The sequence below is a fragment of the Watersipora subatra genome, chromosome 1 (assembly GCF_963576615.1).
Source record: "Watersipora subatra chromosome 1, tzWatSuba1.1, whole genome shotgun sequence".
Classification (NCBI taxonomy): Eukaryota; Metazoa; Bryozoa; class Gymnolaemata; order Cheilostomatida; family Watersiporidae; genus Watersipora; species Watersipora subatra.
The window spans coordinates 5,661,942-5,686,654 of NC_088708.1; the positions used below are offsets into that span (position 1 = coordinate 5,661,942).

General features: G+C 37.2%; 2 protein-coding genes across 4 annotated transcripts; both read right to left on the minus strand.

The window, feature by feature from the left end:
- Window positions 1-6,127: 6,127 nt before the first annotated feature.
- LOC137392460 (uncharacterized) lies at window positions 6,128-6,853 on the minus strand. The gene has a single exon (XM_068079013.1). The coding sequence runs from the start codon at window positions 6,851-6,853 to the stop codon at window positions 6,128-6,130; it is 726 nt and encodes a 241-aa protein (XP_067935114.1).
- Window positions 6,854-15,235: 8,382 nt separating this feature from the next.
- LOC137407782 (uncharacterized) lies at window positions 15,236-23,541 on the minus strand. 3 transcript variants are annotated; one of them, XR_010980038.1, is made up of 8 exons: window positions 23,453-23,541; window positions 21,879-22,005; window positions 21,112-21,320; window positions 20,697-20,897; window positions 19,877-20,289; window positions 19,357-19,603; window positions 18,809-18,991; window positions 15,236-15,326 (listed from the first exon to the last, which is right to left on the minus strand). XR_010980038.1 is itself a non-coding variant. In XM_068094167.1 (7 exons), exons 2-7 carry the CDS (start codon window positions 21,879-21,881, stop codon window positions 18,889-18,891), a joined length of 1,176 nt encoding a protein of 391 aa, XP_067950268.1. In that variant the 5' UTR covers window positions 21,882-22,005; window positions 23,453-23,541; the 3' UTR covers window positions 18,501-18,888. The 3 variants fall into 3 exon arrangements, 2 of the variants coding, with proteins under 2 accessions (XP_067950276.1, XP_067950268.1); XM_068094167.1 differs by lacking the exon at window positions 15,236-15,326 and having other exon boundaries at window positions 18,501-18,991; XM_068094175.1 differs by lacking the exons at window positions 15,236-15,326; window positions 20,697-20,897 and having other exon boundaries at window positions 18,497-18,991.
- Between the last annotated feature and the right edge of the window lie 1,172 nt (window positions 23,542-24,713).

The following is a 24,713-nucleotide window of genomic DNA, read 5'->3' on the forward strand; positions in this document are numbered from 1 at the left end:
TTATCTACACTAGCAGAAGGAGAAAATTCTGTTATTTTGCAAAAAAAATTTGATTCCAGCTTAATTACAGCAGATTTTATGGTCAATAAACTGAATGCATGTTTACCAATAGTGCGAAAACATAGTTTTGAGAAAACTGGTGTTAAAGTTTGAGAAACGAAAACCAATGCACAATTTTGTTTACATTTCAAAACGTCGTAGCGACCAATATCAAGAAGCTGTGATATTCATCTAGATTTTTGTATTTATATGCAAAAGATTATGCTAAATTTAAAAATCTAAACAGATTTTAGTTGGTTGTCATAGAAATAGCTGTATATCTATAAGAAAGTGAAGGCCTATAACTTAATTTTGCAGATATTACAAACAGTTTGGCAGTACCGCGATATTGGGCACAGCCGTAGCATCATCAACAAAATCTTTAGAAAAGTAATAACAGTAACATATTGCCCAACATCGGTCACTATATACTTCGATCTTGTAAATTCGAATGATCATTCTTGTAACTAAATCTTATAACAATCTTATAAAATCGAATAATTATTCTTATAATTAAGTATTGTAATAATCTTATAAGAATCGTTAGAAAAATATTGTTATTTCCTTTACGTTCACTGCTTTGGACATCAGTTAGAATACCAAAGTACTCATTGTAAGTGTCCAAAATGTCAGTTACTTTGAAATCAACAAAAAAACCGATTACTTTTCAGTACTTCTACAATGCCATAGACTGGTGAAATGTGCACGTTTTTTTGTGAAATGCGCACGACTTAATCGTTCTACTCTCTGTCGCACGGCCTTATCGGCGTTTCGTTGGCCGGTCTTAATTTTGATTAAAAAAGGCTTGTCAAGTTTTAATGGCGATTTTAAGCCAAATTAATCTGTCCATTTATGTATAATCCGATCAGATGGGTAAGGTTTAGGATATTGTCTACAAATTTCAAAGACTTGGTAACATATTTAAATAGGTTTATATGTGTTTTGTATCATTATTATACTAAATGACTCCATTGAAAATGGTTAAATTTGTTGATGAGATTTCGGTACAAGGGTTTGCGACGGTGTGGATGAACAATTTTTGTGAGTTGTGTGCACATATGTATTTATCAAAAAGCTCCCAAACAATCGCTTCGCTCGTGTTTTGGTCATGGGAATACATGTTAAAACCTGACTTTTTAGCAAGTATTAGCCTGGCTACAAAACAATTATATTTTTACTAAATACATGTTAGAACCTGACTTTTCAGCAAGTATTAGCCTGGCTACAAAACAGTTATATTTCAAATAAATACATGTTCAACCTGACTTGGCAGCAATTATTAGCCTGGCTACAAAACAGTTTATCTTATTTGAACTTCATGGACTTGAACAGCAAGTATTAGCATGGCTACAAAATGTTTTACGACTTCATACAAACTAAAGCTTAGAGTTATGAGAAGGTATTATCATTGTATGCAAAAGTTATATATTATTTAGATTTACATCGTATCTCTCAACGAAACATAATATGCATCAAATAGAAAAACCATTTAAAAAGTTAAATACACCAAGTTGCAAAATTGTATAAAGAAAAAGTACACACTGAGTACTCACTGCCTTGATGCATATTCCACTAATGCAAATAAACTGACTAGAAATACAGGATGGCTAAACTATATAAATGTGTGCAACATAAAAATTAATAAAAAAGTAGTTACTACTGGATCAGAGCATCAAATAGTTATTACCCTAGGACACTTATATTTCGCTAGTATTTAGTTTCGTGAGTAGCATACAGAGTAAAATTTCGCTGGAACTTAATTTCGCAGCTCTGATGAGTGCAAAAATATAGTGATGTGAAAATAAATGCAGTGGAACAAACATTAGATTCCTCAGGTCCAGTTCACTGGTACGAAATATTTTTCAATTTGAGACTATATATACGCACCTCTATATAAGCTACATGTGCTTTATTTTCCAAAAACGATAATAAAACAATACATAAGCCGCACCTTACTATAGGCCGCAGAACTAAGGACTGTGCTTTTTAACGCGGCAGCAACTTTGCCATTTAAAATGGAACAGTGCAGAACAGCACAGTTTCGTATTATCCGACGCTTTTTAAGTTAGTGCCTAACGGGACAGTATCGTGAGGCATTGTTTCGTATTTTCTTTCACAGCTAGAAGTGCACTAATTGGAGATTCCTGTTAGTGCGTCCTAGCGGTGAAAGAAAAAGCCACAGAATAAGCCACAGTGATTAGCCACACCCTTGTAGGCCTACCTATAAGCCGCATGGCTCCAAATCATCAGAAAAAAGAAGCGGCTAATTGTCCGAAAAGTGCGGTAGTTTGTATTTGTGAACCGCAGGTAGAAATGTGTAGGCGAGATCAATAATGCAATTTGATCGCTTGCTGCAGTTTGTCTCCTGGACTATCAATGACGTCAAGGTCCCTGCAGCAGTGACTGATGTTGTACCAATATTAGAATTCAAGTATTTATAGCACTTTTGGTTGGTAATAAAATTCATCACCACAATAGTTATTATTCAATTTTATGACTTTCCCTACCAGACTGTCATCCTCATCAGTTACAAATTTAATGACTAAACTAATATCATCTTCTTCATTTGTCTAGGCTTTTCCAAAAAAAATTTATTATCTTAGTTTGTTTTGCCAAGCTGCTCAGTCGGTGTATTAGCTATAATGAGTTTAGCAAAACTTGCCCAATGAGCCAACCAGACACGAAAATTGCCTGCATTTCTAATATGACGATTTTATTGTGAATATCAATGAAGAAAGCCATTTATTTTCGCGTTTTCGCTCGTTCATTATGATAGTTTAGTTTCGCTCATGAAATTTTCGCGAGAGGCTGTTGCCGCGAAAACGCGAAAGTTAGATGCCGCGAATACATAAGTGTCCTAGGGTAATGTGACAGGTAATACACTATAATAGTCCGGTGTGAACAAACAATAAAATTGTTTTAAAACATTGAAGATATGCCAGTTATCCGCATACATGTGTACATTGGAAAGCATAACAGGAAAACATATGTTTAGCTATGCGTTATGGATTTTTACATACCATAATATACTGCAGTAGGCCTACTATTGTCATCTTCTGCAGTCAACTCCTTACACCATGACTCGTAAGCTTCTAGTACAGCTAGACTCAATCTAATAAGTCGCCGACTAATGACCTGATAGTCACAGTTACTCTCTTTGACAAGATAATATAAAATGGTCTCATTTACCATCTCAATACCATCGTACATGTCCAGATATCCCTGTCGACAATGTTCATAATCTTCGGCTGGAACTATATTAAAATATCATAACGAGTATAGTATGTTTTATAGCACTTCAGGTACTTAATTTTATAATATGTCAGCTGGGTATCTAGTGAGACAGCAGGAAATTTCAGAGGGTTTTCTGTAAGCTCCTTGCCATTCCAGTTGGTAGGTTCATGATATTCAGTTGTCGTGAAACACTTCACTGCTCCTTCTCTTGTGGATTCTTCCTTGGCTATTACACAAATAAAAAAATAGAAAACGTTACAGACTACTTCATAAAGTTTTGATCTAGTTGAGAACATGCATTAGATATATACAAAGCAGGTAATGTCTGTAGATACCAACACAATACTATTTAAGATATATCAGAATAGTATTCTCATGCTCTAGATTTGTGAACACAGTAAAATAATTTTTATGTATTAACATTATATAAATATAAAACTTGTTAGCCTGTATGAGGCTTACATCTTCAACCTACCTGCTTCAATAGAGAGCTTGATATCGGCCAATGCTCGAACATCTTCCTAACATAAATAAAGACAACTGGTTAAAAACGAAATTCAATGCAAAAGTGTTAAAAGGTTGTTAGTTCAGGTTGAGAAAATTAAACCAAATAAGTGAGGAAGTGTCTTTACATACATGTATCATTACATACAAGATATACAGATGCGCTAAATCTGCTGGAAATAGTTATTGTTTCGCATACCTTTATATTTGCCAATAATTATTTACGGTATGTGGAAGGATTTATAAACATATTACCATCTTTTCTATTTTCTAGCTCAAATGATTCAACATATCGCTGCGCACGCTGATAATATTATAAAAATAGAGATTCTTAGAATTATTCTTTATTAAATTTACAAAAAAAATGTGCCGAATATCTAGCAAGTTCAAGATTATTGCATAACCCCTACAAGAAATCACACTAATTTTGCTGGCAAAACGTGGTTAACAGTGCAAATTGACAGAATAGGACTGGGTTCCCTAGTAATATTTAATGTGTAGATAAATAATCCAACCAGACATTTTCTACTAATAATTGTTGAAGTCTTGAGACCTCTATGAATGAGAGTGTCACTCACCTTGATAACATAGTCCACAGCTTACACAATCTTTCTGTTGCATAGCAGCCATCTCACTATCTGTCACAGCATAATCAGCAAACCTCTCATCAACAGAAACAAGCTTCCTGCAAATATTGTTGCTAACAGTGAGTTTTTGGATTAAACCATTTATGCTAGAATGTAAAGGCTATAACTTGCTTTTTGTAAGATTTACCGACAAACCTAGTGAAGTATTTCATGCTCACCCTTTTTCAATGGTCTGTTCTCCTTTATAAGAAAGAGAGCCCATTAAATGGATTTTCTTAAAGGTTGACTTGCAACAAAATTCACATTACCGTTATTTGATATGAAAAGATCCACCATGTCTTACTCTGTTGTGTTGTAGGTGCAAAATATGTGGAAATGTGATTACAAGCTCTTAAAAGCTCAAAAGCGAACAGAAAATCGCAGCCATACGAGACCGCCCTAGTTTGGATTCCCTTTCCAAAACGGCTCAAATGTGATGTACTGTAGTTGTGAGAGATGGTTTTTGTTTACACTTTCTTGCAACCTTATTCGTCGAAATATTTTCACAAATATATTTCACGCATTCAATAAAACTATGTCTATTAATCTTACGCGTCTGTTTTATCGTCATCGTAATGCAGTCACTTTTAGCACTAATATCTTATAACTTACCGTAAAAAATCGTTAAACTTTCTAACCTTACCTCGAATGACTACATATCATTGTCTGATAATCATGACGAGCCTGTTGGTCACCTGTGCTAATCGAAAAGTGCTGCAAAAATTATTTGCAAAGTATTGGGTCACATGATCAGATTACGACTTGACGATTGAATAATGCCGAAACAAAACTGTAAAGTAGCGAGCATCTATATTTGATATGGGGTCTTCGGTAAAACCCGAAGTGTTTGTCATAAACTAGTGCTACGATAAGTTTTATATTGAGCTTTGTATTGTCTTTCAATTCACGTGAGAATATGCGTGACAAGACGATAACCAAATTTCGTGGTTACATCATCGAAATAAAGATATTCCAATCTACGGCGGCTTTTCGTTTTTGAGCTTTTAAGAGCTTGTAATCACATTCCCACATTTTTGGCGTTTACAACACAAGAGCGTAAGACATGGTGAATCTTTTGATACCAAATAACTGTAATGTGAATTTTGTTGCAAGTCAACCTTTAAGTTTCCCTTCTACAAACTGCAAACAGATTACCATATACAACTTATATATAAAGCTATGCAAGCTGCATGTTATATGTACACGCAGAGCAAGTATTCCCTGTTGAGAGTTGTTTATGATGCGCACTGGCAGCCATTTATGCGTGGGTGCCGCACTAGGACAGTATAAACATTGGAGTTTACAGCAGCAATTTTATTATATGGAACGCTTGACGCTGCATCGAACAGAAGAAAATAAAAAAGGATATGACGTAATGTATCATAACAGCTATGTATGTAGTATAACTAAATATGAGTTGTCATCCCGTGGTGCACATAACTCTCAGTTCGGTGTACACAATATTCAGTAAAACGCATAGACTAGCAAGTGTAACAGGAGTATTGATATGAGTATTTAAATATATACATGTATATAGCAGATTGTGCTACATGATAATGATTGTATGTCAACATGCTCCCTCAAGCATTAGCATGTCTACAGCCTGGCGGTGGCGTATCTTGTCAAGTGATTTTGTAAGTACGTCGGCTACATTGTTAGCTGTTGCAACATGTCTGTATTCGACTGGTGGCTGATCTTTGATAAAAATTTAATGATTTCGTATGTCAATATGTTTCGTGCGACTGCTGGCTGCTTGTGTTGCTGGCCAGTGCGATAGTCCCTTGATTGTCACAGTAGACAGGAGTTTTACCGTTGAGCGTTTTACCAAGTGCTCCGAGAATGTTTCTCAAGTAAAGTGTTTCCTTGACAGCGTCTGTCAGTCCGAGATACTCGACTTCACATGACGAGAGAACCACTGTCGCTTGCTTACATGTATTCCAGCTAATTGGTGCTGTGCCTAACGTTGTGAGGTAACCACTTGCCAAGCGGCGGTCTTCAATGTCACTGGTCCAATCAGAGTCAGTAAACATGGTCAGCTCGTCTTTTGGTTTAGCTGAGTATTTCAAGATATAGTGTTTGGTTCCCTTCAAGTAGTGAAGAAGGCGTTTGGTGGCTTGTACGTATGTGGTGTTGGGTTTTTCGAGAAACTGAGAGAGCTTTGACACGGTCCAACTGATATCTGGTCGCGTACCAGTCATAAGATAGATGAAACATCCAGCGGCTTGACAATACGGAAACTGAGTGTCCTGATTGTTCTCTTGTTTTTCAGCGCTAGCTGTCAGAAGACGTGTGTTCGTGTCGGTGGGCGTTGCGGCTGGGTTACAGTCGGTCATATTGAATTTTGATAGTATGGCATTGACATAACGTTCTTGGCTCATACAGTAGCTGCCATCAGGTTGATGTTGGAAGTCAATACCCAGAAACCATTTTAGTTGGCCTCTGTCATCCATCTCGAAAGCAGTGTTTAGCATTTCCTTTACAGTGTTGACTTGTTTTATGTCACTGCTAGCAGCTATGATGTCAGCAACCCGAAATAGCACGTACAGTCAAACATGGATAACTCGAACTTCACGGGACCGAGAAAAGTGTTCGAATTATTAGAGCGTTCAAGTTATCAGAGCACTGTCACAAGTCCATGTATTTACTTATTTATTAGTAGATACATGTACATATACAAACAATAATATAAATCAAAAGCACAAATGGCTTGTTTCAAATTAAATGCTTCTAATGTAAAGTTTAAAACGTTTTTATCAAAAAGTATAGAGATTTTTCTATCACTCGAGATTGGTTTGCTGTTTGAGGTGATGTTATTGCCAGGACGTTTTTTAGATTGACATTGGCAAAACTTGATCGTTGTTGAAATGCTCAAAAGAAAAGACATCTTTTTCTTTTGAGCGTTTAATCCACGATCAATTTTGCCGATTTTTCTTGAAGTTTATGCAAGGATTACCTTACTTTACCTGGGATTGGTTAAGAGCAACACTCCGAGGTAGTTCAATTAGAAGTTTTACGAGGTTTTACGGTACATTGTATATCACTCACGCTTTTTGAATGGATACTTATTGAATGTGCACACGTATTCTGTGTTTAGGTCAAACGATGAATAGTTTTTTTAGCAACAATTTTTTTACAACAATTTTTAAGACGTTTTAAACATTCAACATTCCGACGTTGATTCAACACGGAACCAACGTCGGAAAACTATTCATCACAGGCTAGCCGGGTCACACACTCAAGGATTTTCGCCACGCACATACAAAACAAAAACAACATGCTGTTTTTGTTTTGTATGTGCGTGGCGAAAATCCTTGCGCGCGTGACCCGGCTAGCCCGTGCTATTCATCGTATAGCAGTATAAATCAAATTTCACCAAACCTTTAGAAAAGTCGTTGACAAAAATATTTTGCCGATGGTGGTAATAACGTCGCTTATGAATTACGAAAAGTTGAGATTTACCTCTATGGCTTGAAATAAAGTGATTTTCTAAAGCGATAGCAACCATTTCGGTAGCCGTTGGGCAAAAAACAGTTCGAATTAACAGTGTTGAGTTCAAGTTATATAGAGCCATTTATCATTGCGTGGGAACGGACCAAGCAAATCCATTCGAGTTAACCATGTGTTCGCTATATCCGAGGGCGAGTTATCCATGTTTCACTGTATATATAATTTGTGTCGGTGTGTTTCTTGTATACACAGGCGTCCCTATTATATGATGTGAATCCGTTTGATTTTAGGAATTCTGTCAATAGTTGGTGCCAGTTCTTACCACTTTGTTTACCACAAGTCTATACAATGACTTGTTTAGTTTACATGTCAGGCGTGCGTTGTTTTTGTGTGTTACGTACCCTGGTGGTTGTTGGACATATATTTCCTCATCTATCGGCGCGTTCAGATATGCCCCCTTAACATCAAGTTGGTGTAGATGTAAGTTGGAGTTTGCGGCCAGCTGGAGAATCGTATGAATAGATGTGAATCGAGTGGTTGGCGAGTATGTTTTGTCGAAGTCTTGGCCTGGTATTAGTGAATATCTTTTGGCTACATATCTAGCCTTGTACTGAATTTGTCCATCAGCGCTTCCTTGTTTGTATGTATACACCCACTTCCTTTTAATCTCGTGCTAGTGAGGTGGTAGTTCTGTTACTTCCCAGGTGTGATTGTCACGTAACGAATGAATTTCAGAACCAATTGCTGCCTGCCATTTGTCGGTGTTGTTGGCCTTTAATGCTTCATCATATGTTGTAGGTAGTGTGGGCTATGCAACACATGCGTGGTCGACGTTAGTCAGTACTTGATAGTCGTCAAGATACGACGGAGGGCGTCGAGCTCTCTGTGATCATGTTGATGTTGGCTCGGCGTTAGTGATGGTATCAACTGCACATTGTACTGGTGGTGGTATGGAAGTTGTGCTCTCATCATCTGAAAAAGAGTCAACTTCTGGTTCGTTGTGTATGTACACGTTACGGGTAGTGATCACGTAGTTATTGGTGTTGAGAACTAAATAGCCATTGTTAGTCGGGTTGATACCTAGGTACTTTCCACGCTGTCCTCGAACATCCAGTTTCTGTTTGTGGGTTTCGGTGTAGAACGTACAGTTTGAACCAAATTTGTGTAGGTTCCTTATATCTGGTTTTCTATCTGTGAATAGTGCGTAAGCAGTCAATTTTGACTTTTGCTGGAACGATAGGTTACGTAGGTGTTGAGCATAACGTATAGCAAATGTCCATTATGATTTGGGGAGCTTAGATTCGTTTATGAGACATCTAGCCGTATCTAGTAGGCTATGCCAAGCTCTTACGGATTGGCCATTTTGGAACGGCGAATATGGAGTGGTTGTCGAGTGTTTTATACCATTGTTTCGTAGGATATTAGCGAATTCATTACTAGTGTATTCGCCACCATTGTCTCTGTGTATTTCTAGAATGTTTTCTATCGGAGCTGTGTCAGCAATGAATCACTTGAGTGTGGCTGGCACTTCATCTTTAGATCGAATTGAGTATACAAAAATCATGCCCGAGTAGTCATCACAAAAGTTTACTATGTATCTGTGTCCATCACGTGAAACGGGTTCTATCGGTCCACATACATCAGAGTTCACGTGTTCTAGCGGTTTTGTCGCACGAGGCAGTGTGTCGTCACATCATTTTGGACTTCGACTCTGTTTTCCTTGCATGCGTTGCATATCTTTACTGCCTTTGTGTTGCGGACGGTCATGTTTTTAGTCACTGTCGGTAGTTTTATGATATCATTGTGATTCATGTGTCTGAGTGCTCGGTTCCATTGCTCAATTGTACGAACATTGAATGATGTGTGTACATTGCATGTCGGTAAAAAGTACAATTGTCCTTTCCGTGTAACAGTGAATGTTTTATTTCTTGATATAAGACGTGTCTCTTTTTTTACAGAATGTCAGACTGGAACCTGTGTCGATAGCAGCGCGCACAGAGAACAGGCACATCGAAAATGATGGGGCTAGTAGTGCTTCAGTGAGCAGTATCCTTTTAGGATTACCGTCGGTGTCGTATACATGGAATTCAGCTGTTCCTCGTGCGGTTGCCATTTGATTACTTTGAGTACCGTCGGCAAGTTGAATATAATGGTTGTAGGCTTTAAAGTCCAGGTCGAATAAAATAAAGCGTTCAGCCTTGTTTACAATGTGTGTAGTGGCACCGCAGTCCACTAGAAAAGAAGGGCTGTCGTCGGATTGTTTTTGATTGGCGTTACTCTGAGCAATTGTGGTGTCTATTGCGAATGAGTATGTTCCTTCAAATTCGGAAGCAACATTGTTGGCGTTTTACTGCTACTGATCTTTCTCTTAGCGAAGCATATACTCTCAACATGTCCAGATTTTTGGCAGAAGCTACAGCGTAATTTCGAACGTTGATGGCACATTTTTGTGCTGTGCCCAGTTTTTCCACACGAGAGACATACCTTACTGCTGCTAGGTTTTGCTTTTGCGTTGTAGTGACTGTTGTAATTGTTAGTATTACTGCGGTTAGCAGACAGCTTATACGTTTTAGAGCTCATGGCGGTTGTGTATGTGTAGGAGTGCGGATAGCTTCTGTATTTGAGTGGTTTGTCAAAGTGGCCTTTGACTCAGTGAGTGTTTTGACAGAGTCGGTTTGAGTATGTACTACTACGAACGAATTAAACAAAGCAGGTAAACCCTTTAAGAGCATAGCTATAATTAAATTTTCTCATAATGTCTCACCTGCAGAGCGAAGACCAGTTGCGACTCTCTCCGCTCTTATTAGGTAGTCGGTGACATCTTCAGTTTCTTCCATTAATATTGTCGTTAGTTCTTCATATAGAATTATTACTCTGGGCTTCTCTGTACTGACATAATGTTTCCTTAATGCTGCTAAAGCCTCATGTCCATTGTTAGAAGCGTCATTTACCATTAATTGCAGTGATCTGTCGCCCAAAACTTGGACAAGTTCAGCAAAGGTTCTTCTGTTTTTGACATTAAAGTCCTCATCATCTTCTACGCCAGTTGCTAGCGGGAGTATAGCTTTGTGTATTGAAATGTCCAAAGCGTATAGATAGTTAATAAAATGCGTTTCCCATATGCTGTATATTTCTATATTACCATCGAAGTGCAATCTGTTCCTGGACCCATAACCTGTTGAGAGTTGTTTATGATGCGCACTGGCAGCCATTTATGCGTGGATGCCGCACTAGGACTAGTATAAACATTGGAGTTTACAGCAGCAATTTTATTATATGGAACGCTTGACGCTGCATCGAACAAAAGAGAATAAAAAAGGATATGACGTAATGTAATATAACAGCTATTGTATGTAGTATAACTAAATATGAGTTGTCATCCCATGGTACACATAACTTTCAGTTCGGTATACATAATATTTAGTAAAACGCATTGACTAGCAAGTGTAACAGGATTATTGATATAAGTATTGATATATATATCAGATTGTGCTACATGGTAATGATTGTATGTCAACATTCCCGTGCCTACAAAACAGTAATCTTATTCAAGTTACACGCTATATAAAAGATGTGCTGTTTTAAATTTTTAATACAATTATTATAACTATGCACAGTCATGCAACACTAATTGTTCTCAAAATTAATATCTTGACATAGTCTTTTAGTATAAAAGTGCAGTACAGTATAAGAATCACAGGTGTCCTTTAGTGGGATATTGCCGAAGGCAAGGCCGAGCCGTAGGCTACACACACACAAAAACAACAAAGGTCAACGTAGTTATGAGCAAAAATAAAGTTTGCATCCAAATATCTCACCAATTCGATGAGCAGCACACACAAATACTGAACCAATCGACAGGACCACCCATCATGTCAAAATATTCCAAGTCATGTCTTGTACAACACACTTTACGGTTTCTCAAAACTTGTCCCTAAGTCCCTACTAACTTGAGACCGCCTGATTGTTGTTTTTAAAACGGTCGCTGCTAGCCTAGCGTCCTGCTTCAACACCTCAGTAACTATCAGGGCATCCTTAAAGCACATAAATTACATAATTTTTTTATTGTATATTTCAATACATCAGAGTCTTGGCTTTCGAATGCGCTATTGTTTGCCATGGTGAGACAGACATTGGTTGGTGTTTATAGGATCTCCCCAGAGCTCTACCTCGAAAAATTTTACTGGCATAGTCTCGAAAATTGTGACGTCACAATTCTCATATTCGTTGTTGTGTGCTCTTACTGCTTATTTATCAACTACGAAAGTGACGATAATGATGTTAGTGGCAGACGAAGGTAGGACAACTCCAGAGAATGAATAAAGATGATAAAGGAATCAGTGTCATTAGTTCTCCATGTAAATATCATTTCTATGGTAAGTACCTCAGACTCCAAGAACCATACTATATTTTCTCGATGATATCATGCCCTAGCTCTTTATTTTTAATGCGATGTTATGTTGAGGGGCACGACTGAGACTAATTAATTTCAAGCATTGCGTGATCTCGCGAAAGTGCGATTGACATTTAGTCCTAAGGCCACGCAACCGCAGGTCATAATTCAATCGATGTGATTTCATTACTTTTATCAACGACTACATTTATTGAAGCATAATTAATTAACCCAGAACATGTGTTTGTATTGGTCGGGCGTTAGCACGATCGCGGGCATTGTTGATTATCTAGAATCTTAGTTTATTATTAGTGCTCTCCGGGTTTAACAGCACCGATTGTCGCAGAAAAACGCAGCCTCAATGGCAGCGAAAGGGATCAACGACCTAAGGCTAAATGAGAATTATGACGCCACATTTTGAGTATCTGAACCAAGTGTTTTTTTTGCAGGATGTACTTTTGACACCCCGTTTTTCATAGTTCTATTATTCTTTGTGTATTGAACATAAGCTCATTCGAAAGCCAAGACTCTGATGCATTGAAATATATAATAAAAAAATTATGTAATTCATGGGCTTCAAGTGTTCCCGAACTTTTCAATTTTCTCTTGAGCTTGCAAAAACCAATCAAAATCGGGTTAACACTATTGTAAACAAAACCATGTGCTTTTCTACCCAAGCGCACGGGAAATACAATGCACGCTTGTTAGCATGGCTGAAGCAGTACTAAATCTAATTGCGCACCTGATGCTGAAGTAGTGAAATGGTATGATCTTATATTAATCAATGGTTCATATTATAAATTGGGTACTGTACATCATGGTGATATGATTGAAATGGTTGCCTAAAGCGGTCCTCATTTATACATCAGGAACAAAGATGAGTGAGGTGATTGTGATCATTGTTTTGTATAAATAATAGGAATTATAGCATGGATAGATGAATATTCTTTTGTTTTGGCTCTTTTTAAACAAGTATACATTGTATACCTTTGGTTCTATCCATAGATTGTTTTTGGATTTATGCAAAAAAACATGCCACACTCTGCCTTTCAACCTTGACAATAGTTTCACAGATCCAGAACACCTTCAGCTGATAATTAACGCAGTGTGTAACCTTATAGAATGCAACAAGCAATGCTCTTCTGTATGTGAACTCGTATCTCTTTACCCAACATGCTCCAAATGTAGTCGTTATGAAACACAACAAAGATTTCAGGTGAAAAAGGAACACTACACCGATGCTCAGAGCCAGCTGTTAGATCAGCTTGATGCTATATCTCTTGAGTTTAGGGAGTATGTCTGGCAACAGTTGAAGCGAGAAGGTCTGAAACCAAATAATCATATGATGACAAGTGAGTATTCACCCATACTTATTTCTTGACGTTCAAAACCAATATCACAACCCAATGAGGTTGCCTTCTCTCACCTAACATGTTGCTAACAGCCACTGTAGGTGTAAACAAACATGAACATTATTAACATATTATGACCACATAATTCTTTTGATTTAGGACAATGAGCACTATGCTAAGACTATTTATAAAGAGTCCAAATGCTTATAAGAACCTCAGAGGGAGCAAGATAATTGGTGTTGTACCCGCTGAGAGTACAGTAATCAAACGTAAGAACCAGATAAAGCAAAGTCCAGGCATAAATATTGATTTATTAGCTTGGCTACGTGGAGAGGCCAACAAGAGAGGGTTGGCAGGTGTAGAAGGTCGACTAGCTGTTGACGAGATGTCAATATAGGTAAATTTTGTTTCATGGATGAACACTGAGATGCAATGGGACCTTTGAGACAGTTTTCTTAGTTTATTAACTGCTTCTTCAAAAGATGGGCTAAATTTTATAACATCGACTCTCTGGGCTTATCATATTAGTGGTTTGTTTGGTAGAAAAAGTTAGAAGTGGCTCATGTCGGCAGTGGTAGTGGCTTACATGAGTTCATTGGCTTTGAGGAGCTGGATCCAGTAATAACAGATCTGAGAGATGAGAAGGATAGTATGCTGACCAAACACGTCCTTCAGTTCCACTTCAACGGGCACGGTGGCTTCAGGTTTCCGTTTTGCCATGATACTGTAAAGGCCTATACAGCGGAGGAACTGAACCATCTTATCCAAGATTTTATCTACTATCTATATGTCTATAACTTCAACGCAAGTAATTAATAGATAAAACATGACCCGTCTTTTGGTGGAGTTGTCTGTCCATGATAGTGAATCAACCAACAGAGCCCGAAGGAGATCTATCTGATAACTCTATAAAATGATAGTAAGATGGTTCAGACATTGATTTAAGTAATTAAACCATTATATTGTTGTTAGCATTGAAATAATCATGTTTTGCATTACAAAGTTTTGTGATTTGAAGCTACTGTATAACATAGTACATATACATTATCCAAAGCCAAGACACTTGGCCCCCAAAAGCCAAGTGTCTTGGCTACATTATCCATCAAGAATTGAAAGGATCATCGATATAATAATCTATGGAGGGAATGAATTTAAACATCCTCCCCACTCAAAATAGAAATTAGACACCAGAAAGCCTGCGCTTTTATTTCCTTCTAGTAATGAACTTTTCACAAAACAGGTTGATTATGTTAATCTTGATGGAGCCGCTGTTAACAGAAAAGTTTTAAAATTCAACACTACACACCCAATCAGATCGTACACATATACTAGCCGCAACATGAATAATAGCAAATCTACAATCTCATGGACTGGAAATCAAACTTTTCGGTTGTTTAAAATAAGTTATTTATACAATATTTTAGTAAGATATTCCATGTCACATGATATGTTTTTCTTTGGACATTGTGTGAAAAAGCTACAAAACTCTTTATATGGATGCAGGCTGGTGGGACCAAGAGCAAGATTAAGAGCAGTAACACTAAGTTAGTGTCATCTGTGACAACATGTCCAATAGTACAATTATCTATTTTATTCAATGATGTTGTTTTATCTGTCGATTTAGGATATCCGGTGTGGGACCACTATCTTAATCTGTACAGATGGTCTAATTAAACTGAAGTCAGTATTGCCAGAGGATTAACTAATAAGCATCTCTTCCTCACGACTAGCCTAAAAATGAAGAATGACCTGGCTGAGGCTATGCTCGATAGGATTATGCTGAACAGTTTCAAGGTTGGTTTCACATTGCACAACAATCAACATGATTGGTAGCTATTTTTCCAAGTGGGTAGGCTTGATTACCATCATAACAAAATTAACGTCAAGAATCATTCATATATCTCATCATTTTATATCACTGATTGACCAATAATCTATATTGCTGCTAAGACAAGCTCAATCCAGGGGTTCTTATTGAATATAATGCAGGTGACCTAAAACAGGCAGAGGCAGCTCAATGGGATTGTCATATCCTTATTGATATCACATCTTTGTTCATGGTCCCACGACCAAACGAGCGGGAGCGAAGTTTGAGAGTTTTTATGATAAATGCATGTACACACAACTTACGAAAATTATTCATCAACAATGAGACGAACCCTTGTTTTGAAATCTCATCAACAAATTTAACCATCGTTTTGTAGAGTCGTTAAAGTATAATAACGATACAAAACACATATAAGCCTATTTAAATATGTTACCAAGTCTTTGTAAACCGTCGGCATTATCTTAAAACTTACCCATCTGAACGAATTATACACAAGTAGTCAAATTAATTTGGCTGAAATTCTTCACAAAACACTTGACAAGCTTGGTTTAATAAAAGTTAAGACCGGAAATTGAAACGCCGAGCGACAGAGAATAGAACAATTAAGCAGGGATTACGTGTTTGTCACAATTTCCATTTCCATAACATTTCCATAATTCATTTTCATATTATTTCCATTTCCATAACATTTCCATAATCTATTTCCATATTATTTCCATTTCCATAACATTTCCATAATTCATTTCCATATGATTTCCATTTCCATAACATTTCCATAATTTATTTCCATTTCCATAACATTTTCATAATTTATTTCCATATTATTTCCATTTCCATAACATTTCCATAATTCATTTCCATATTATTTCCATTTCCATAACATTTCCATAATTCATTTCCATATTATTTCCATTTCCATAACATTTCCATAATTTATTTCCATATTATTTCTATTTCCATAATATTTCCATAATTCCTTTCCATATTATTTCTATTTCTATAACATTTCCATAAATCATTTCCATATTTTTTCCATTTCCATAACATTTCCATAATTCATTTCCATATTTTTTCCATTTCCATAACATTTCCATATTTCTAAAATAAAATTTCCATATCGATTTCCATAAAAATTATGGAAATATTTATGTTTATGGAAATGGAAAAGTAAACATTTCCATAATATGTTTAGCGATCCCTGGTGTGTACGTATGTGTGCGCGCTTGCGTGTCAAATGAGCGTGTGTGTGCAATCGTCAACTCTTCCCGAATATGTGATTAATTTATACATAATATGAATATGATATTTGCTTGCTAATATACTTTATTTAGGGTCCAGGCAACATCAAAACTGTATGCTACCATTGCCTATAACTAAGCCAGAGACGATTTGAGATGTTTTGAGAGTTTCTTTCAGACTCCCTTAATAGTTTCTGTAATACCACTGATGTTAGCTGGGTTTGTGTGCTACCATTGTCCGTACATGTAGCCAAGTCCAGAGACAATTTGAGTTAATTTCTTCCAGACCACTTTAATAGTTTCTGTAATACCACGGATGTTAGCTGGGTTTGTGTGTTACCATTGTCTATACATGTAGCCGAGCAAGAGACAATTTGAGTTAGTTTCTTCCAGACCCCTTTAATAGTTTCTGTAATACCACTGATGTTAGCTGTTTGTGTATTACCATTGTCTATTCATGTAGCCTAGTCTATACAATATAACTCCCCTCTGTTTATATCTTGGATTACGTGTATGTTACAATTTCCATAATTCAATTCTATGTTATTTCCATTTCCATAAAATTTCCATAATTCATTTCCATAATTTCCATATTATTTCCATTTCCATACCCTTTCCATAATTTATTTCCATTTCCATAATATTTCCATAATTCATTTCCATATTATTTCCATTTCCATAATTCATTTCCATATTTTTTTCCATTTCCATAACATTTCCATAATTTATTTCCATATTATTTCCATTTCCATAACATTTCCATAATTCATTTCCATATTTTTTCCATTTCCATAACATTTCCATAATTCATTTCCATATTATTTCCATTTCCATAACATTTCCATATTTCTAAAATAAAATTTCCATATCCATTTCCATAAAATTATGGAAATATTTATGTTTATGGAAATGGATATGGAAAAGTAAACATTTCCATAATATGTTTAGCGATCCCTGCAATTAAGTCGTGCGCATTTCACGGAAAAATAACGTGCACATTTCACCAGTCTATAGCATTGTCGAATTGCCCAAGGTTTCTGTAATTAACGTAGGAGTACTGAAATCATTTCATTTCAAGAAAGTTTCTTTTTTGCCGATGTCAAAGTAACTGACATTCTAGACACTCTTGAGTGCTTTGGTATTCTAACTGATGTCCAACGCAGTGTAAGTAAAGGAAATGACGATGATTTCTTTTCCAACGATCTTTGTGAGGTAATTACAATATTTAATTATAAGTTTGGATGACTACAGAACAATGACTACCTAGTACAGATTTTCTAAAAATCTATATAAATATCACAACTTCTTGATATTGCTAGCTATGACGTTTTGAAATGTAAACAAAATTGTGCATTGGTTTTATATTATTACTATATTAATAATATTGGTTATTCTAATAATATCAGTGCATTTTACTTCTAATATTGGCCAATATTGCATTTCTCCTATTGCAGGGGAGAGATATAAATATATAATCTTTTTCTTTGATTATTGCTCATTTGTTGTATATAATAACACCCACATCCAGTACATTACAGCTACCATTGCAGTTATTCTATTGCACTGCAGTGCCATTTCACTGCTAATATTGCATTTCTTAACTACCAGTACCCTTTCTTTTTTTCAATATCACTTTGGTCGTGGGCTGTATGACAGTGGAATTTCTAGTATATTTTGTTTTAGATGTACAGAAGAATCCTTAGCAATACCACTAGTGTTGATGGCCTGATTGAACTGCTTGAAGTTAAATGTGATTTGATTGAAGTTTTCAATGATCAGAAACCAGTGAGCTCCCTTGGTGATCCGAGGATAAAGACAATACAAAGGGCATTAGATTACTTTAAGACATTACTGGATGCAAAGAGGTATGAAAGCTTCACCGCAGAATGCACATGGGACATGGTAAATTGTCTAACCACTATTCTGGAACTTACCATACGGGTAACATCAAAGAAGGGCACACTTATAATTGGACTCATCAACTCGGATGTTATAGAGAACCATATACAGAAAGCCAATAGAAACCCAACATATAAGACCTGTTGCTATATACAGAACAGTGTTCTTTTGACACAACCAGTGTCTTTATCTAAAAAGCGAAATGCACATGTCAAGTTTCTGACATTTTAATAACTTTATGCATTCACCTTACAACACTGCCATGGTGACTTTATTATAAGTTGGTGTTTTGGTAAACCATCAACCTACATAGATACAAATATTCATATCACATTTCTTCACAAAATGGGCACTCCCACTCAGAATCGCCTATCCTTCGAAACTCTGATGGTTCCATCCCAGTGCATATTCTGTGGTACCAATCATCACAACTGTAACATACATGTTGATAAATAATAATAATAATAATGTAATCGTTATAAACTAAAATAAACAATGATTCAAGGATTAGATTGTGGATACCATTCAAATTGACATTGTTGACATAATTAGCAACAGCCAGGAGGCCATTTTCCAAGATGAAAACAGATGATATATTAGCAAACCAGGACCAAAGCCCATATACTTGTTGTTTCGTATGATGTTTCTACTATAAACGCATGTTTGTTATTACTGCTTTGCAAGTTCTGTAGTACTTCAATGATTAAGCACTTATTATTACATTTTACAAATGTTGGCCACTATGTGTCAACTGCTGAACATACGGTTAGCTTTGAAATACGTATGTTTGTCTCACCCATCGCATTGAAGCCAATCAACATCACCACCATCGCTATCAACAACTGTTCCTGCACAAAGTATGCATGTATCATTCTCCACTGGCTCGAGAGCAGCAGGCTGGTCAGTTAATTCAACGGGAACAGCAGTCCTGCGCTCGACCTGCATTCGGCGGGTGAATTCCTTCTTCAGCTTTCTATTCACCATCTTCCTAGCCTCCCAAGTCCTTGTTCTTATTATCCTTAGCAATACCATAGCATACAACTCTACAACGATGATAACTGTGATGCCTGGATGGTCTGTACACAGCCTTCATTGGGTCAGGAGGTCAGTGGGGAAGTTGATGTTGCTGATTGACTGCTTTTTTCCTCCATGGCCAATTAAAAGCATCTTCAACTCAAAACATAGCATGGGCGTGGCGTTTTTGAGATGCACAGTGGGAACCATCCCCTCCCTCACTCTAGGGGAGCCATGTCAGGCTACACAATCAGACCTTTTTTAAAAACTATATTGGCTGACCGCCCCAACCATACACCCACCTTTTGTTGCCTGTGCACCAATAGAAACTTCTTCAAACAAACACTGCCATTGATGAGTAAGCGCCTGGCTATTCTCTGCAGCACTGTTAGCATTAGATGGTGTTCTCCTGGTTAATCTTCTCTCTTCAGCGAACCATGGGGTGAGAAAACACCAAAGACTGAGGAAAAACCGGAATGCATCATCGCTGATGTATGTCAGGGAGGAGCCCTCATTCTCTTTGGGCAGACAGACTTGAAGTGAGACTTGGTCATTAATATCTACCGGCAACCGATGTTTGTTAACCTTTATTGTTCTCAGTGCTAGCAACATCTCTTTACACTGCTTGGCCTGTTCAATCTTACTGTAGGAAAGTCTCATTTGGCGTGCTTCTAGAGCTTTTGAAACAAGTCTTATTGCTGACCCAGCTATATATCTAAAAATAGAAATGCTAGCATGATGTATTCTAGATTATGACTGGTCCTTTAGTTGTCATATACCCAGGCCCTGTAGTTGTCATATATCCAGGCCATATTATGTTAATTGTGATACAGAAACAGTCTGGTAATTGATTCCTTCCTGGTAAAGCAGAGATGAGGTTTTTAAACTCCACTGATGAGCTTACACTAGCTTAAGTTTGTGCTGGTAGTGTAAATAGTGCAACTTAGCCCAACCATTAGGCCAAAAATTTGGTGATGGGTATTGGGCGATGGGTAGTGCAACTGTGCAAATAATGTATGTTCTTGCTCCATTCTACTGAACTTAACATAGAACACTGCGTACAATGACTAGTCTGTGCACAGGGCTATAGAGTCAAGCTTTGCATTCAATCGTTTAACAAACCTGATTCTGGCTCTGGCTGGATCACTGAGAGATAACACGTCACTACTAAATGTCTGTGCTCTGCTGTCTTTATTATTCTTATCTTCAGATACTTTTTTCAAACATTGTTTGAACACTGCAACAGCTTGTCTATCTGAACTGCCACGTGCAAGTAATCTTTTCCCTTCTAGGAAGACATTAGAGCTGGCAAACTGATACACCCTACAAGCAGTCATTGCTACAATCAAACAACTACATAAACACTATATTTGGCACCAACCAACCCTCTGCCCTCATTATTATCTTACTCATGTTTTCACTTTGGATAAGGTCCATGGTATGTCATTGGTAAATTTCAAAGAGCTCTTCTCAATTTAACAGTAAGCGACTAAACATTGTCACTTTTGCCTTCCTGCATTTTCATGCATGCTGTTACCTTGACAAGAATGCTGTTCTTGGTATTTTCTGTGTCTGCACTATGTTCCAAATCATCAGAAGCGCAGCAACAACAAACTCTCCAAAGCTGTCTTTTGGTTCATCTATTTGGTTTACAGCAATAAACTCATCAACTTCCTGCTTCGTAAATAGCCACTCTGTATCATCCTCGCGTGTCAATGAACTTGCCTCACTTGATCTATTTGTTTCCTGTGTGACAAAGTTATATGTAAGCTGTAGGTAAGATTTTATCTTCTCACGGAAACAAGCACGATGGTCAATATTAAAGGGACAGTATAGTTATCTGGAGATTCTGACCCCCCTCTATTTGGAATAGATGTGATTATTATAGTTGTTTTCATCTGAAAGATAAGCTTTTTAGCTTTCCAATGATGTTTGTTCATCATTGTCAGTCAATAATTGTGCCCAGTAGCCCCATAACAAAACTCCATGCTCTGGGGCCAAAATGAAATCGCTGTAGGAATTGCCTTCTCCCTTACCAGAGTTTTTACATCCTCACCATAATATTGCAATTGGCCGCGCGGGGAGTGGTTAGGGTTTCAGGTTATCGTTTAGAAATTTGTTAACTCTCGCTGCCCAAATACCCCAGTCCCGGCAAAAGATATTACATATTGTCATTGTTTAACTATCTTTGGTCTAATATCCGGCATTGGTGTTGTTTTTGTGAATGTGCGCGCGCGCGTGTGTAGCCTATGGCTCGGCTTCGGCAATATCCCACCAAAGGACACTTGTGACAAGAATACTAACCATTAGGTAGTAGTGACTTCACTCAGAATCATGTATTGGTACTGTGAACTGTTTCAGCCCAGATTGTGAAGAATTCAACTGGCGCTTTTACTTGTTTTGTATTGATATTTAATAAGCACCGTAAAAACTACAATAAAATGCATATTATCTGAGATATTAATTTCTACAGAATAATGAAAGGCTATAATTGATATACATATATACTATAATACAAAATAACTAACAGTGTTGCTTGTAGTTAGACAAACAATACATGAAACATAGTAATGAATAATACTGAATAATGAACAGAATAAAAACAATACCTTGTTTGACTCTCAGGGGAAACAGTTATATAATATAAATGAATGTCTTCTTGTAGTTGCCTCTCAATTAATGCGAGTAAATATGTAGCTGTTTGATTATGTAAGGCATATAATCAGGAGCTAGATATGATAGTATAATATATGAAAGTTTGTTGTAGAGATATGTAAATCCTATATGTTACTAGTTCTCCTGTTGCCTAAGGAATGAATCAACAACCAGGGTGAATACCTGTTAGGTTAGTGGTATCATTGGCCATCATAGAGCAATAAACAGCTATGGGGTCACCAAAACTGATGACAAAAAACAGTTAATTACAAAAAGGATTACGTGCCAGGTCAGAGCAGTGAGAGTATAGCCTAGTGAACCTTACAGGTATTGCAAGAATGTCAGCAGGCTGGTCTAATGCGTTAGTGAAACTATCATGGATTAGTAGAGCATGAAACTGAAAATAAACTTTTGATAAAGATGAAAAAAGTTTGAGAATAATACAATTTTCAAAGAGAAGAGTTTTGAATGCAAGCATGCAGCACAATGCTGGTCATACAATGCTGCTTGTTTGAGAAATGCACAAATATTGCACGCTAGAACAGGACATCCAGGTTTTAAGATTTAGGTTCAGACCTGCCAACCCAAGAGTGGGGCAATGCGTGAGATTTGGTTTTGGGGCAATTGATGTACAAACCTGCCAAATCTCGCGCATTGGGCGTGAGACTCACGCAATCACCCAAAAAAAATGAAAATGTGTGAGAAATACGTGAGATTTGTGCCCCAATTTCCAAAATTTTATATATGCTATCATTGATACATCAATTGCCCCAAAATTAAATCTTACGCATTGCCCCACTCTTGCGTTGGCAGGTCTGTTGATGCATCAATGATAGTATATATAAAATTGTGGAAATTGGGGCAAAAATCTCACGCATTTTCATTTTTTCTTTGGGGTGATTGCGTGAGTCCCACGCCCAATACGTGAGAGTTGGCAGGTATGTTTAGGCTTCAAAGGCTCCTGCTCAATTACTAAAACCAATCAAGAGCCAAAATTTTACTGCCGTATGTAAACCTGTTTGGGAAAAAAAATTCGCGGCCGGGCCGTAGACTACGCACACAAAAAACAACAAAGGTTCACGTAGTTATGAGCAAAAACAAAAGTATCCACCTAAATATCTCACCAATCCGATGAGCAGTCCACACAAAAACTAAACCAATCGACAGAGCCACCCATCATGTCAAAAGATTCCATGTTTCAAGTCATGTCTTACACAACTCACCTTATGGTTTCTCAACACTTGTCTCAAAGCCCCTATTAATTTGAGACTGTCCGATCGCTGTTTTAGAAATGGTGGCCGCTAGCCTAACCCAGTGTCGTATAGTTTCACAGAGTCCCGCGACTAACAGAAGCGTATACGGGAGCTCGCTCGATTCCAAACAAACAGGCCACGCCTACTATTTTTATATAAGTTATAATAGAGAGGTCGCAACATTAATCAACAAAAACTACTCCCATTAGCAGTCACTTTAAAATTGATTGTTGTATCATGAACCATTTGAAAGAAAACAAAATTTCCTACAAAAAGCTGCTAATAACGTTTTTGTAAAAACGTAAAGTAAATGCAAAAAAGAGCGGTATTGACAGCGAGGTATGAATATTCCATTAGAGATCAGTATGTCGATCCGGTTTGTTTGGAATCCGACGTTTTTGTTTCCGGTTTTGGTCGCGAGACTTTTTAAAGCTATATGACTCTGCCAGTACTGAGCGGTATAACTTCACAGAGTTTCGCTGCTAACGGATGCGCATATCGGAGCTCGCACGGCTCCAAACAAATAAGCCGCGCCCACTATTGTTTTATATAAGTTATAATGGAGAGGCCGCAACACTAACCAACAAAAATTACTCCCATTGGAAGTCGCTATAAAATTGATTGTTGTATTATACACCATTTGAAAAAAGACAAAATTTTCTACAAGAAACTACTAGTGATTTTTTGTAATAACGTCAAGTAAATGCAAAAGAGTGAGATTTTGAGAGCGAGGTAAGAATATTCCATTAGAGATCAGTATGTCGATCGGGTTTGTTTGGAATCAAGCGTTTTTGTTTCCGGCTCTTGGTCACGGGACTCTGTGAAACTATACGGCTCTGGCCTAACCTAACGTCCTGGTTCAACATCTCACTAACTATCGGGGCATTGTTAAAAGAGGGAATCAAAAAGTTCGGGAGCACTCAGCAATGCCCCGATAAGTTACTGAGATGTTGGATTAGGACGTTAGGTTAGGCTGACGGCGACCATTTCTAAAACAGCGATCGGACAGTCTCAAATTAATAGAGACTTTGAGACAAGTTTTGAAAAAACCATAAGGTGAGTTTTGCAAGACATGACTTGAAACTTGCAATATTTTGACATGATGGGTGGCTCTGTCGATTGGTTTAGTTTTTGTGTGTGCTGCTCATCGGATTGGTGAGATATTTGGGTGGATACTTTAGTTTTTGCTCATAACTACGTGGACCTGTGTCGTTTTTTTGTGGGTGTATAC

What these genes read in the sequence shown, in the direction of transcription:
- LOC137392460 (XM_068079013.1), bottom strand. Translation starts at nt 6,853, where the DNA reads ATGGATGACAGAGGCCAACTAAAATGGTTTCTGGGTATTGACTTCCAA.
- LOC137407782 (XM_068094167.1), bottom strand. An exon ending in AGAACAGCATTCTTGTCAAG is followed by an intron (nt 20,898 to 21,111) that starts GTAACAGCATGC and finishes GACTGCTTGTAG; the next exon opens with GGTGTATCAGTTTGCCAGCT. An exon ending in TGGTGCACAGGCAACAAAAG is followed by an intron (nt 19,604 to 19,876) that starts GTGGGTGTATGG and finishes TCATCGTTGTAG; the next exon opens with AGTTGTATGCTATGGTATTG.